The 16044-nt window shown below is 32.4% G+C and overlaps 1 protein-coding gene across 1 annotated transcript in view; it reads right to left on the reverse strand.

Annotated features, from left to right (window-relative positions):
* Positions 1 to 307: 307 nt before the first annotated feature.
* The window catches only part of LOC120629463 (neuronal acetylcholine receptor subunit alpha-7), a 74969-nt gene continuing 59232 nt past the window's right edge, over positions 308 to 16044 (reverse strand). Inside the window, exons 6-13 of the mRNA XM_039898407.1 lie at positions 9148 to 9328; positions 7703 to 7778; positions 7024 to 7218; positions 5834 to 5920; positions 3101 to 3210; positions 2728 to 2906; positions 1822 to 2025; positions 308 to 422 (exon numbers count right to left, since the gene is read on the reverse strand). Of these exons, the coding sequence (XP_039754341.1) occupies positions 338 to 422; positions 1822 to 2025; positions 2728 to 2906; positions 3101 to 3210; positions 5834 to 5920; positions 7024 to 7218; positions 7703 to 7778; positions 9148 to 9328 (1117 nt within the window). The 3' untranslated portion in view covers positions 308 to 337. The remainder of the gene's footprint in view (positions 423 to 1821; positions 2026 to 2727; positions 2907 to 3100; positions 3211 to 5833; positions 5921 to 7023; positions 7219 to 7702; positions 7779 to 9147; positions 9329 to 16044) is intronic.

Genomic DNA, 16044 nt, shown 5'->3' on the forward strand with positions numbered 1-16044 from the left:
CCCTTTAAATTATTTAACTAAACTTTAGTCATTACATTTAACCGTATCTATTAGAAATATAATTATATATTTAACAAATTATACGTCAACATTTATATGTATTACATCCTAATCAACATCACAATCGTTTTATAATATTAATGTTGGACTTAACTAATCTATATGTAACGTTTAATTTTTTTTTTACGTTTACCGTCTTTCGACTTAGTATAATAGAGACGTGTGCGTTTGAACCACGTACCGAAGTATATTATTAATAGTCTATACATACTTATCATTATGATTACAGCTATTATTAGTTCTCTCATGTATCAGACACGGGCTCGGTTTGTGATGGTCACTGCACAATTATATGCGGAGCCGACAGCAGCACCGCCACTGTCGCGATGATCGTGAATAAGGTGAACACGAACAAACAGAACCTGTGGACAAGGTATTTCATATATAATAACATAAAAGGGACCGAGTTCTATATCTGGCACACAGCTATAAATTATCGGAATTAAACATCACTTGCTTCAACTGTGATACAAACATCGTGAAGAAACCTCCATGCCTGAGAGTTCGCCATAATGTTCTAAAGGACGTGTGAAGACTACCAATCCGAACTTGGCCAGGGTTCAGGACTATGACCTATAAAACTCCTATTTCTGAGAGGGAGCCTATGAGGTAATGATTTGATGATGATGCTGTTGACGTAGAAGAATTAGAAAGTCAGAACTAAGCCAAGATAGATATTCGATAACAACAATTGTCTTAACAATTATTCATTGTAAAAGTCAACATCTGCTAAGGATGCTCCGGTGTCAGAGCGAAACATGCGTTTACATTTTACATTGCCGAAGATCCGTTTGGTGTGGAATATAAGGATTGAAAAAAATACAAATTACACTAACAGATTTTCTTGCTTTTTACAGAGTATATCAAAACAAGCTTTATTCTCATAAATTAACTGTAGGTATTCATAATTACGAAACACTTTTATAATCCCGAACTTTTTCCTTGTGAGTTATACTTTTAGAGAAATACCTAAGAAGAAAATATGCAGTGACAACCAAAACATTAGCTGTGTTATATACGTATTAATCGAGTATTAGTGATACTTTTTTACGGGTGATATCCTTGCAATATCCAATATTTAAAGAAGTACCCATTCCGTTTTCTAGGATTTATCTCATACGAAGGTTTAGTGGGGTGCTTTGACACTACCTGGGTAAAATCAGCTCAGCTGCCCACGAAGTCAGAAAAATTAACAGTAAAACGACATTGAAATTTGGTGCTTACTAGGCGGACTTTAAGAGAATAACTACAAAATATTCGGCATAGACATTATAAGAGCCATTCGATTCACTTAATAAAAGTAGACCTGAATCCTTTCGTAATAAGCGAAATCTGCATATGGCCAGCGAAAAAAAAGAATGGAAATCTTTATTGGGGTTCGCGATTCCGAAGATAATTTTGGATTAAAAAATTTGTTAAACCATATTAATTTAGACATTACAAGGTATAGCAGTCATGTTTTCTTACACCGACGAACAAAATATAATAATGAATAAGAACTAGAAAAAAGCAATTGAATTTTATGAAGGTTTCTTGGTGGATTTCGCTTTCCAAACCATTGGTAGAGTTAAAACTACAACCATAGACAAAAGTGCCTGTATAGTAGGCATACTTATACTTGAAATAAATAAGTTTTGATTATGAAATATTAGCTGCTATCGTTGATTATTTAAACCAGAACTATTAGTAATATCAGTATTTAATGTATGTTTAATGTAAACTGTTTATAATTTCATAATATTTTTTTAATTTAATACATACCTATCCACAACCATCGCTGCGAATTTCCAATCGCTAATTAGTTCGGCTTCTTCGTCAGCCTTCTTCATTCTCGCTGTGATGAATTGCAACTCCCTCAAGATCAACTGCAGCTCTCGCTGATGGCCCCCAAGACCACCGGCAACATCCTCCATCGTTGACGGACGGACGAACGATCGCCGAAAGTCCGTACGAAATATCGAACATCTGTCGCAAATAAATGATATATAAATAGAAATACACTATTGTTCACAAATTTGACACAAACAACACAAATTAGTTACTTAAATTAACACAAACGCAAGGCGATCTAATAACTACAGCTATTTCTTTCAGATAACCCTTTGGGAAAGTATTATATTTTGTATTTATTAAGTATATCTATATATGCACCACCTATCTATTTTCTAAATTTTTTTTAAGAATTTGCTATGAATTTGCTACGAATTTGCTATAAGGCTGCAGAATTGTATATGTTGTTTTGTTATATTTTCTTTTTTATGTACTGGTGTGCAATAAAAGTATATTCATTCATTCATATTTTAAGGTTCAAAAGATTGTAATGGGTAGTAAATGGTAACAACGTTTTTTATTTTTAAATGTAACTTGGTGCTATTGTTGCTATGTATGAAACTTCCTAAATTATCACCTTCTTTTGCATTTTAAGCTTTATGTCCTTATAACCGAAAAATCAAACTCAAGTAATCAGACATCTTATTTTATATCCTCATACGGCTGTTAAACGTTAATTTTAGTTTAACACAATCAATATAGGCATATCATAAAATGGACCTCACCTATAGACGAGAATATTTATATTCTGAAAATTCATTTAATTCGTAAATATTTAAAACCAATTACCCAGGTCCCAAATTTCCTGTAGATGCTGTATTATTAGGTGGAGGAGGCACGTGTCTAAAATCATCATCTATATCCAATACGTTGGCTAAAAGAGATTTGGACGAACGCTCTTTTAACTCCAATTCCCTCATTCTATTTGTCATCATTATTGTTTTTCTAGTTATCTTCTTCCCAGGCCTTGACATGCGTAGAATCCACGGCAACCATTGTAGGAACACTGTTTTTATCTGGATCAATAAAAAATAAACTATAATAACTTAAATATTTCAGATTATGCTCCATCAAACAATGATCTCAATTTAAAAAATATTATTCAACAAAAAACGAATTATAACACAGATTTTTTTTAACTAGATATAGCCATTTTTATAAATCTTAACATCGATGGAATTCCAATCATGTAAATCAAACTTTGACTTACCCACTGAGGCATCTCATGTATGTCTGCCGTCCTATGGTGGTAGTTTAATACCACGACCGTTAGCACCACAGACGAAGCCACCATAAACATGATGCAATTGAAGTAAGTGCCTGTTAGCCAGATTACAATATTCCATAACTACAATTGATTCGATATTTTTTTTAAACAATTTTTCTACTTTAAACATGACCTCAATTGCAATTATAACATATAATCTACCTACAAAATTATAGCCAAATTATGTGCTTAACTAAATTTCATAAAACAATACTTCGTTTAAGGAGAAAATTAAGTACTTCTTTCGGTTATTGATTTACTTAGGACTTTTAGTTTCTTTTTACAGATTAATTATATTTTTCTCTCAATTAGAATGTAATTAATGACAGCATTTAAAAATAATGTAAGAAAACATAACATGCATTCTAAGAAGATTAAGAAACTGATGATCACATAACATGAAAAGTAATAAAAACAATTTCATGCTGGAAATATACCATTTATGCAAATTTAAATAATGCAAAGCCTTTGAATATGAAAATAATTACCTAATCAATACCTAAATAGATAAATAGGAATACAAATAAACTATTAAATAAAATTAACAAAATATGAGTTAACAATGAAACTATGAATAATCAGTTTACAAATAATTCATAGTAATTAACGTATAATAGAATAGCAATATGAAAAATTATTTTAATAATAATAAGTTATTATAGTTGACAAATAAACGATAGTGATGAATATATGTGTAAAGATATTTTATGTAAATTACGAATAAGATACTTGGAGGCTGGATAAAACCTTCTAATAAATAACATAAAGCTTCAAGCATTTCAAAATTGAAGTCGTAAAATTAGAAAGAACTATACCTTAATTTAATACGTTTAAACTTGTTTGATTTTAAGGAAATTCATGCTAAGCAAAAGACATTAACTGTGATTAAAAATGTAAAATATTACAATAAAGATAAGAATGACTAGGTTATTTACTTAAAAGAAGTGTGATAGAAAATATAAATTGCAGATTGGTATTCTTTTCAATACATGACAAGAAAATCTAGATTGGAGGCCAGATTTGAAAGTACCTTGTTTCAGTTTAAAAGACATAGCTGTATTTTATCTAGAGCCGTGAAGTTGCAATACTCATTCGAATATTAACAACCCATAAAGCATAATTAGTCCAGAATCCTGAGTTTCTAAAATGCAAGTTAAAATTAAAAAAAGTTTAGGCACTATGCTGTTTAGATAGATTTCATTCAAGCATTCTATTTAGATCATTGTTAAAATGATTCTTTCGGCAATGAGCAGAGGAATATTTATCACGGTAATTTTGAACGTACGAAAATAAGACTTTTTTTTAATTCCTCACAACTCATTCCCACGTAAAATTTAGAAAATGATCTATTCATAATGTCAGATTATTTATACATATATTATTTTATATATTTTTTTTATTAAACTATTAGCAAACACGAATTTCTCACCTATTAGGGGGATCGCCTCAGAGGTTTTAGTGATGACGTGTCCCACCAATAGAGAGAAAACAGTTTGTGACAGGAGAATTGTAACACCTGCAAAGATTAATATACAGTTCTATGACAAACAAATTCTATTTACAACTGCTTCTATAGAACTTATTAAAGTTAGTAACAGACTTCGTATCGGTTTTTGATGTACATATTCCTGTTTGTGTGCTGAGTTGGTAAAAGGATCTCAAGTGAAATAATAAACAAAATAGAATGAAGTATTCATGCATAATATTGTTTTAGAATATATTTTAAATATTGTTTTATCAATTGTTTAAAGTTTAGATTTGGTAAAATATTAAATAAAGAAAATCCAATTATTTAAACTAATATTAAATATAGAATATTGCTTTCGTCATACCACCCTCCAAGTATCCAGAATATAGTCACAACAGTTTCTTAAATAATCTCTCTCAGATATAAGAACACCAAAACACAACACAAATACCACCACCATGGAATCGATTACGTTTATGGGTTCAACAAATAATTAGTATTGTTAAACAATAATAATTTATTAAAAGAACTTACCTTCGATGTCCGTTTACCAGAAAATAAAATATGAATCAACGCATGCAACTCGAATATTTCATAATATTAAAATAATACAGCTACAAAACACATATTTACTTACGTTACTTGATATTGAGGTAAGCTGATATTATCAACGTGAATATTAAATGCTACTTTATCTGATGTATCATATTTTATAAAATTCATTTGTGTTTCGGTTCACGCACTGTTTTAACCAATAAAAATCGAAATCGATTCCAAGATTTATTATTAATTGCTATAGGTACATGAAATGAATAAATGAGAAATTTTACTGCTACTATGATTATGAGTGGTGTTTAAAATTCGTTGTAACAGTAAAGTAAATGACTAGTAAACTAGTAGCTCTTTAGTTATTATTAGTCGATCAACATTAAACTTTTTTGTAACAAGAAAGTTAAGAATAATTTGCCTTGCCTAATTAAGATATAATACATTACATAAAAAAATCAGTACATAATTTACTCCTTGTAAAGTTTTAAATTAATGTTTAGTATTCATTTTTAAAGAGGATATAAATAATAAAGATAGCTTTTTGTGTAAAATAAAACAGACAGAGTGGAAACAATAAGAAAATAGTTTTGAATATGAAAATAAGTAAAATAGCTGGGACTTTGGGTTTGGACATTGGGGTTTTGGTCTGGACTGTGTACCTAACAGGGGGATAGCATCGGAGACCTGCGGCAGGGTCTCCGCGACCAGGTTGAGGAACACCGTCAGCGAAAGTAGAATAGTGACTCCTGTAACCAAAAACATTGTTAACCCTAAAGGAGACCATGCACGGTCGATAATGGCTACAGCCGTGCTAGCTAGCAGAAACAGACCCGTTAGACACAACAGAGTTGCATAGTACATCCGTAACGGCAATCCTGCTGTCTATCTCTGTACAATAAATGCTTCGTCATTGGATAGGACGACACTTTTTACACGCTATACAACAAAAATCTTCGCGACGCGTATCGCGTCAAATAAAATCAAATCGTATTCGCCTAAAACACACATTTACCATTTTATAAGAAACTTTTGTTCATAACAATATTTCAGGAGTTTTAAAAGATGTATGACTAAGCGTTTAATTATACGAAATCATTATCATCATCATCACATCAACCCATTACCGGTCAACTATAGAGTACGGGTCTCCTCCCACAGTGGGAAGGGGTTAAGGCCATATTCCGCCACGCTAGCCCGTGCGGTTTGGTGGACTCCACACACCTTTAAGAACATTATGTACATGATAGGCATGCAGGCACGACGTTTTCCTTCACCGTTGAAGCAAGTGATATTTTAATTACCTAAAACGCACATAACTTAGAAAAGTTACAGGTACGTGCAGGGATTCTAACTCGGCCCCCCGAAAGTGAAGTCGAAATTTTTTGGACCGTGAAATGGTGACAGAAACATTTTTATTCAAATAAACGCCTGGGATATATATGTTACAACATAGGTGTCATTTAATAAATTTGACAATGGCACTGTCACCGATGGATGTTGGGGTCCCAAGGTGCTAGATTAGCCCCCCATTACGGAAAGTGCAACACCGATATACCTATCTAATAGACATTAAAGGAGTCACAAAGAGTCGCTGGATACAAGCAACACAAGTTCGTTGAGTTACAAAATCCCTACAACAGACCATTGATCCCAATTCATTGATTTAAATGAGCACGATGATGATAATAAATCTGCGTTTATTGTCACGAGTTTCGATAACGCACAATCAGATGTATACTCAACACGAGCATTCCGAACCAAATATACTATGGTTCGATTTACACAAAGATAGTTAGTAAAGATAGTTTTTTGAATATTTGTTATATTCAAAAAACTATCAAAAACTTACCAAGAGTTAATTTTTCTCCGGAGTCAGGTGGCAGTGTGAACCCGAGGAGGGCCATTGAAGATATCAAAACACAAGGAACTATTAGGTTGAAAAAATAATATAGTGTTCTTCTTCTAATCATGATGGTAAACGTCACATCCACGTATGGTTCTGGACAGCAGGCGTATGTTATAGTGTTCTTTTTCCCTGGCATACCTGAGAAAATGTGTATGAAAAATGTATTTAAAATGTAATAAAAATGTACTACATTTTTTAGAACAACATCTAAGAAACAGCAGGTGTTTTTATCATTATACATGAATGCGTACATTTCACATGAAATGTACGCATCATAAGTGCCATCTATTACTACTTTAATAAAGATATTTTTGACTTTAACTTTTAACAATACAATTAATATTATTCGAAATATCAATCTATTTATCTAAAGTTAATTATCACTCGTGCAAATAATATGCAAACACTTTTTAAAAAAAAACTGAGAAATAACTTCTATTCATTGCTAATATTCAAGACACCGGCTGGGTCCCCTTTAACAACGAAAATAATTTAATTACATTTTTCACAGTATTCTACAATCTTTTTCTAAAGTGTAAGGTTATACTTAGTTGATTGGATACGATTTTTTTCACAGCAATTGAAATAATTTTAATAATTAATTTATAACAAAATATCTTACCTATTAGATACCACTCTCCATTTGTAATAAAATCTGAGAGATCGCCACCTGCTTCATCTTTTAGCACGAGATCCAACTGTACCGGTAAAGTTAGTTTAGTTTAAGAATTCAATAACTATTTTCTAGCTACAAGATGCGATAAGTGTGCATGACATAACTACACATGAGCATCAAAAAAAAATCTACAATGTGAGGATGTGTCTATGAAAAGAAAATGTAGAGAAAAGTGGAGAGAGATTACATAACAGCATCTAACAATAAGATCGGATTTAGAATGGAGCATGTATATTAAGGAATTATACATACAAAACATGGAATTAGTATTTTGTGAAAAAAACTAAAAATAACACCTAGATCTGAATTACTTTGTTGTGTCAAATACAAATAGTACCATGCACGTAAGGTAAAAGTGGAATCATTTCTAAATCAAACTTTTTGATGCAAATTGGATTTTAACAAAAAAAAAATAAGTACACATTCGGTTCACTAACAATACGAAAGTACACAGAAAGCTAAAGAAAATATTTATAAATAAAATATCAGACTTATTACTAATACAGTTATTCATAAGGCAGACAGTATATAAACTCATTTAAGAGCCAATAAATATATAATATCCAAAGGGTAAACAGGGTTTGAAAGTTTTTTGCACCATGCAAAATAGTACATACAAAACTTTTAGGATAGCGTTATCCTTTGGTTTCTCACATGGTTTCCTTAATGGTCAACTCTGCCCTATCTTATTTTCCCTAACTAATGGTTCTCTTATGAATTGATGCAAACTTAGCCCAGAAATAGTCACAAAGTTATTGAGCTGATTTGAAAGATAATATTAAAATGGTATTCTTCTAAAAGACATTTAAACTTTATAGAACAACATTCGTATAATCATTTCTCAAAACTGTTGAGTACCTTACAGCAATGAAAATATGGTACTTTGTTACGGCGCAGCCTACCGTAGTATATAATATAATATGCAAATAATGAAGAAAACTTCAAAAAGAATTTTAAAATTACAAAGCAAAATAATTTAGTTCTCATAGAACTAGGATAAAAAGAAATGAGCAAATTTATTGTCGTCCTGAATATAACTTGAGCCCTGGCCTTGCTTTTATTTTATTTTAATATAAGTAAAAGTCTAACTTCAACCTTTGTGAAATAACAGTTTACTTTATTAGATTTGGACAAATTGTTTGAACTAATTAAAATGGCAGTCGTCGAAAAAATTACGAAAACATTTATTAGATTAAAAGTTTACAAACTTTTTCGATAATGTTATTGTCAGGAAAATTAATTTCTTCGCCGTCTAAGTTTCTTAAATATATTTAAATCTCTATTATTATTATATCTGACGATTTTATCCATACTTCGAACTCTATCTTACTTTATTGGTTTTATAAACCCAAGGTCTTGTTAAGAAAAAAAAGTCCACGTATGCCCTGTACCTGATTGCCGTCGTATGTCCAGCTACCGAACTTCATGTCGCAATGTTGGTCATCGAAGGGAAACCAGGTGATGTCTATCTTGCATGTGCTCTTGAAAATGCCCGGGGGTACGTACAGGCAACTGCCGTTGTTTCTGACCACCACGTTGGTCTGGTACGTCCCGTCAAAACCCTCGTCAGCACTAGAAAATCGTTAAGTTTTAACCTAACATCCCACTACAGTAAACCTTTCTTTGGTGATCAAATTTAATACACAACAGCTTTGTTTGTGCTCACTCCATACAGTTAATTATATATTATATGATTCACGATTGCACAATCGCAATCGTAAGAAAATCTGACCACTGTACCAATACAACTTAAATAATATCCAACTCTGAGTAAACGAAACTACTGAGTCTCCACTCAAATAAATCCGCTGATCCAAATTGTTACACTAAAAAAGCTTTTAGTAGAAGAACGCATTTAATTTAACGTTCCGCTTGTTAGTCATTAAAAGTTTATATCCAATTCAGCATTTTGTAACTTGAGTAAATATATTACAGAGTATCATACAAATATAGACGATAAATTAAATTTCAACACTGGAAATTTAAATTTTAACATCAAAGCATACAAAAAAAATTGCAGCAGAGCAAGAATAAAATTGAGTTAAAACCAAAATATTAATTAATAGACAAAGCTTATTGTTAAAGAGTACAAAGAAAAATTTAAATTTATTTATTTACAAATTAAATTCTTTATTTATTTCAAGCTTAACGAAAGCGTGTATATTATTTTAGCTTTTCATTTAAATAAGTGCTAAGGTTTTATCTGGGACGGTTTTAATGCCGAGCTATCAATAGTAAAAGAACATCGATGTAAGGAAAAGTTCTTTTACCGTTGACATCATCCCATCGCTTATTCAGATAAAGCTAAATAAACTTTTTTTTTTCATTTGGGTAATGAAACAAGTTTATTTCATCATCATTAATAAAAGTTATATCTGATAAGCGAGACGATGATCGTGGTGCATCAAATCAACGCCAAGCTAGCCATGTAGGTACATTTATTTGATCATTTTCAAGTGTGGCAACCCGAGTAGGAACTGAGATTATCTCACGCATACGACTGTTACTTTTGTTAAGTACCATACGTAATATTTGCGTCCCACCTCCTACTGAATTGTCACTGTATCTGAAAAGAATTTCGTTATAATTATTATTTAAAAAAAAATATTATTCCGAAAACCAAAAATTTAGAGCAAGCTTTAAATTAACAACTTTAATTATGTTTACTAAAACAGTACTTATAAGACCATTACTACTTACCCTTTTATTTTAGGTATCTTAAATTTCAGTTCAAATAAATAAAATCGAATTAAACATTTATTTTGCAAAATAAAATCAGTCACTATAAAATTAAATAAACTTATTATTTAATTTTATCTTAACTAAGGATGTCATTACCCGTAGGTACTTAAGTTATCTTAAAATCTATTTTTAAAGCGGTTACGTTTTTGCGAACCAAACTTTAATTAAGGGTTGGTGCAGTATTTTTTAAAGAGCCTAACACACTCGCTACTTTAGCATCAGTGATTGGCGATTTAATTGCTTTTGGACGCTTTATTCGACGAATGAACTTCTTCCCTCTGAATACACTTAACAGTTTGTAAAACTATGGAACTTTTGGATCATCACACTGCTAAAACACAGAATTTTCATTCTGATGATTACTAAGTTGCAAGATTTATATACAATGCGTGTTCTGGATTGAAGGCAGGAAAGACAGAAAGTGACAGTTAGAGATAAAGAGAGGGGATACTATATTGGGTGGCAAGTTCCTTGTATCACACAGCTGCATCAAAATAAAAATTTAAATCCACGTCAATAATAGCTTAAATCCTCTATTAAAAAAACTCCAGTAATGAGGATTATGATGTACGATGAAACACAAAATCGCAGGTCGCTGTTGTTAGAAGCGTCAAGTCAGTGGCGTGGACTTCATACATGCACAAAAGCACTGCATACAATAAAATTTTTGTATAACTCATAAATGCGAAGGATTTTTCCAATTTAATGGCACCTTCCTTCATTATGCATACCCTGGTCAAAAACCCTGTGCACGTCACTGCGTCAAGTGTGCTACTGCTCTAAGAGCAATAATCTTAGCAATTTTCAGCGACCTAAAATATAAACTGGGTACACAAAAACTATTCAGAGTACGGTTAAACTATTATTTGTCTGAAACGTCGTCTGGGGAGCGTCTGAGTTCAGTTGAAGCCAAGATTATATTGTGGTGACTGCAACTGGGCAGTACTGGATGTAGTTCTATTATTTAAACTGGATATTTGAATGGGTGACTATGCTGCATAATTTATTTTTTTTGTTATAAAATTTTATTTGATTGATAACTCGGGCGCTTTTTCAAAATATGTGCAGATTTTACTGGAATTACGAGCTGATACCCGCGACTTCTTTCCCGTGGATTAAGGTTTTTTATTCCCGCGGGAACTCTCTTGTTTCCCGGGATAACACGTAGCCTATGTGCTATTCCAGACTACAATCTAGCTCTTATGCTTTTCAAACGAGAACTTTTTGAGAGATCGGTTTAGAAAGTACATATACATGGAAAAGGTTCCATAGCATAGATGACAAACAAATTTTAAAGCTGTCTGCCCGCGGCTAGCTCATAAACTATTTTCAATTTTCCCTCGGAAACTACTTAAGGAATCGGGATAAAAGGTAGCCTATGTTCTTTTCCATGTCAAAGGCAACATGCATGCCAAATCTCATCCAAATCCGTTTAGCCATTTTTGCGTGATTGAGTAACATACATCCACACTTTTAAATTTATAATATTATATATAAATTATTATATATAGTAGAATTTGTAAGCGTTAGCGACTCGTAAAGGTAATCGTCCATTTTTACCTAATTTTCTTTTATCCTTCGCCATCAGAGTAGGTCGTTTGATCGATGTTAGAAACATGCATGTTTCTTACAAGCATTATATAATGGCCTTTAATAACACCTATAATATAAATAAAACATAGAAGTTAGATAGATAGATGTCTTAATGGTATTATCACTCTGCTATCTTAACAATGTAGTGTTAACTAAGCTGCAAAAAACGTCGATAAATGTCTAGAAACTTTACTGAAACCCAAGTCGGAGCGTTCTACACAATCGATCATTCGGTAACTTGAATCCAACTTCCTCGCAGCGCCACTTGAAATTAAAAGATACTCGAGAGAAAAGTAATTACTTTCTTTGCATTCAGCTGGAGCCGGAACGAATTTCTTGTTAAATCTATTTCCTATTAAAAAGTAAACAAGATAGAATTTGAAACTGTTGTTTACTTAAACTTGATTGAACTCTGATTCAAAGCGTCGAGTGTAAGTTATCATAGAGGTATGGAATCGGAGGGTTTTAAAGTGAAAACTTCTTTCGGCGCACCGCACACAGATTTTACCGTAGGTAGTAAGTAAGCCTAAACCGTCACGCTTTGAGGTGAAAGGCTCGACCGCGTGAACTCAGGAACGCCGTGTATATCCCAGCTAAAAATATACAGTCAACTGCTCTGTGCTTTTGTGTCGCTGTGTTAGTATATTCAATTCATAACTTATAAATATCTTTGTTAATTTAATAGTTATTATTTAGAAAACTTTGATATTAGTTTCATTTTTGTGCCTTATGGAGTGGACACTTTAGGACAGTGGGTACCGGGGGCACGAGCTCTTTTTAAAGAATTTTCGATCCTACTAGTGATCCTAGAGCTGGCAGTTACCTTGTTCAAAGAATTAGTTTGGCCATTCGAAGGAGCAGTGCTGCCAGCATCTTGGGTACTATGACTCGCTGCCTTTTATAGTTATTTAGTTTTTTTCAGTATATAGGTTATTTTTATTTATATATTTGGTAATTAGTTATATAACTATATTCTATGTATATGTATAATATTATATTATATGTATATATGTTTATTTTATTATATATTTATTTTATTAATTCTTATATGTGTATGTTATATAGTATGTAGTATATATTTATTTTTAATTTTTTAATTTATTTTTTTCTTGCCTGTGTATGTTTCATTGTTTGCACTGTATCTCTTGTTTTCTATTATTACTTTCACCAAGGGTTGTCTGTAAGAGATTGCTTTTGCAATAAGGCCGCCTTTGCACACAAATGTATTTAACTATTTTATTATTTTTAATTTTTTAATTATTTTTAATTTTACTTTTTTTTTTTGTTTTCTTGTGTATTTCTTGTATTGTTTCTAAGTTTGTGCAATAAAGTATTCTAAATAAAAATAAATAAAATAAATAACTTATGGGTACTATAGTACCCATAAGTTATTTATTTTATATTAATAAAAATACAAAAATTTAATACAAAATACTAAGCAAACTCTGCTAAAATTTTTGTTTTAAGTGAGTTGAGTGTCCTAACTGTCAAACCTGTAAACTAAGCCAAATACATCTTATATATGAAAATCTCGTGGTTCTGGTCGCACTTGTCCGTACTAGCGCGAACGATCTTTTGGAGTTTTGTTATGTGTTTTTGATAGGTTATACCTAAAGGTAAAGATAGAACAGATCGGAAAGTATAATTCATATTGGTAGGTGATTTGTTTTGATTTTTTTGTATTTTTTTTTTAATTTGTTAGCATAAAATATTATCATTTTATTTGGCGCTGCTTTGTGGGCATAATGGGCATGGAGTCCGCTAGTTGATAAAAATATTTTTACATTTATAATAAACTAGCTCTCCCGGCGAACTTCGTACCGCGGATATTTTTATTCCAGCGTGGTGGACAACGGCCTAAACCCCTTCTTATTCTAAGGCTGAAGTGTAGTGGGCTGGTAACGGGTCGATTATGAGGATGCTGATACATAACTTAGGAAATAATTGCAATGCGTGCTTGCAATGTTACTTGTGATAAATAAGCCCACACAGTGTAATTGAACATAGATATTGAATCTGTTAACACAAAATGAAATTGAAGTAAATGTACATGAAACATTTGGCCGTGATCCAAAGTGGCTGTACAGTGGCATTTGATAAGGCAGGCTTTTAAATCACTTACAGGTTTCAGTAATAAAGGCTGTGTTTACTGTCGCTGTGGTGTTTTGCCGTCGTCGGGCTTAAATGCGCTTGTCACACCGAAGCGTAATATAAATATGACTACCACTCGTATCGAACTTGCACTGTTAAAAAATATACTTCCACTAAGCATCTTGCCAATCTTAAAAACCTTAAACTTTCAATATCGTGTAGCCATTGGTGTTCTACCATTGATTTTTTTCATAATGTATTGATTATTCTACTATAGTATTTGATATCCATATTGAGAGACTTGGGTGGGAAATATGTTATACGTTGTTTTATGGCGGCGGCCACCTCGGAACAATTTTCAACAAGCATAGAAAACTCTCGGAAAAACAAAATCAAAATCGTCTCATCCGTTCACACAACACACCCACGCACACAAATACGACAAACTTATAACATGCCATCGTTTTTGCGTCGGGGTTAATACCACGTACCGATCAAAAAAACTAGTAGAGAACCTGTAAAGAGCCCAATTATTTTTAGTAGTTCCATTTTTTTACATTTACTCAAAACAAACAAACCTATATTTATTTAAGTTTATTGGTGAAAGAACAGACCCTTTTATATGAACAAAAACTTGACAAACAAAAACATTTGGCAGTAAATTTTCTATTCAGACAACATGTTATTCGAGTCACTATTCGAAAATAAAATAGAGACGGTAATAAATTCAAAGTACTAGTATCTATGCCCGGAGGCGAGACTCTGAGAAAAATATTTATCCCCAAAAGGTGTATGACCTCATAAAGTATTTGGTCCCAGCACTGTCCGGTGTGATAGTATGACCACCTTAATACGGATTTGTTGGCGGCCTGCCAGCTTAGCATGGTATACGCAGCGGTCCCACGTTCATGCTGGATTTTGGACCTTATTTTTAAACTCATAAAAGTCAATCGGCTTAAAAAAAAATTTACTTCACTGACCGTACAACTCATGAATTCTACATCCGCCACTAGAGATTTCTGTTGTCACGAATTTGCACCGATTTTGGGTTCTCTCACATTGATAATGCATTTAGTTCTTTTATAAGCTTCTGTTTGGACGTTGGCTTTAGCTACCAATTTGTACATTCTTAAATGAAAGCTAAATCAGGCCGAGTTTATCACAACGTTGCAATTAAGTAAGTTTTTATTTCAACTGCGAAACTTAAATCGCTATCCTATTACAGAAGATCTGAGCCTGGGCTCATAAAAAGATTAATTTATTAGGCTCATCATGAATGGAAATTTTTTATAGATCGTGATGGTAATGATGCCATGCCGTGACTGGAGATCATAACACAATTGTGAACATCCCTCCTCTTCCCGCAAGGTCGTACGGAGCAATTAAGGGAATATACCATCGTACGGGAAGCAGCGTCCTCAACTGCCAACTACTGCGTTCACCAAACCATCTGCCTATGTGATTATGGGCAAACCAACTTGTTAGCAGATGCCATTAGTCTAGCAGACGACTGTTATGGATTATGACGGTAGTGAACTTTAATAATGTTTAATAATTATTTGCAGGTTAGTACTTCTTCTTTCTTCTTACCAACCAAATTTCAAAACCTTTATATCAAAATCCTGTCAATTTCCTATTCGATAAGGCCGTCAAATTGTACACTATGTGTTGTGTTGCTATTCAAATTCATTTTGGTTTGGTGTGCAAGCAAAGTGTATTCATTCATTCATCAAAGTTAAGGAATATTGCGTCGAAGTTCGGCAAAAAATTTAAGCTTCAACTCTAGAAGGTACACAAAGTTTCGAAGAATTTAATCGCGATACTGCATAACTGAGTTATTGCAAGAATAAACGTATTTACGT

The sequence above is a fragment of the Pararge aegeria genome, chromosome 2, assembly GCF_905163445.1.
Source record: "Pararge aegeria chromosome 2, ilParAegt1.1, whole genome shotgun sequence".
Lineage (NCBI taxonomy): Eukaryota > Metazoa > Arthropoda > Insecta > Lepidoptera > Nymphalidae > Pararge > Pararge aegeria.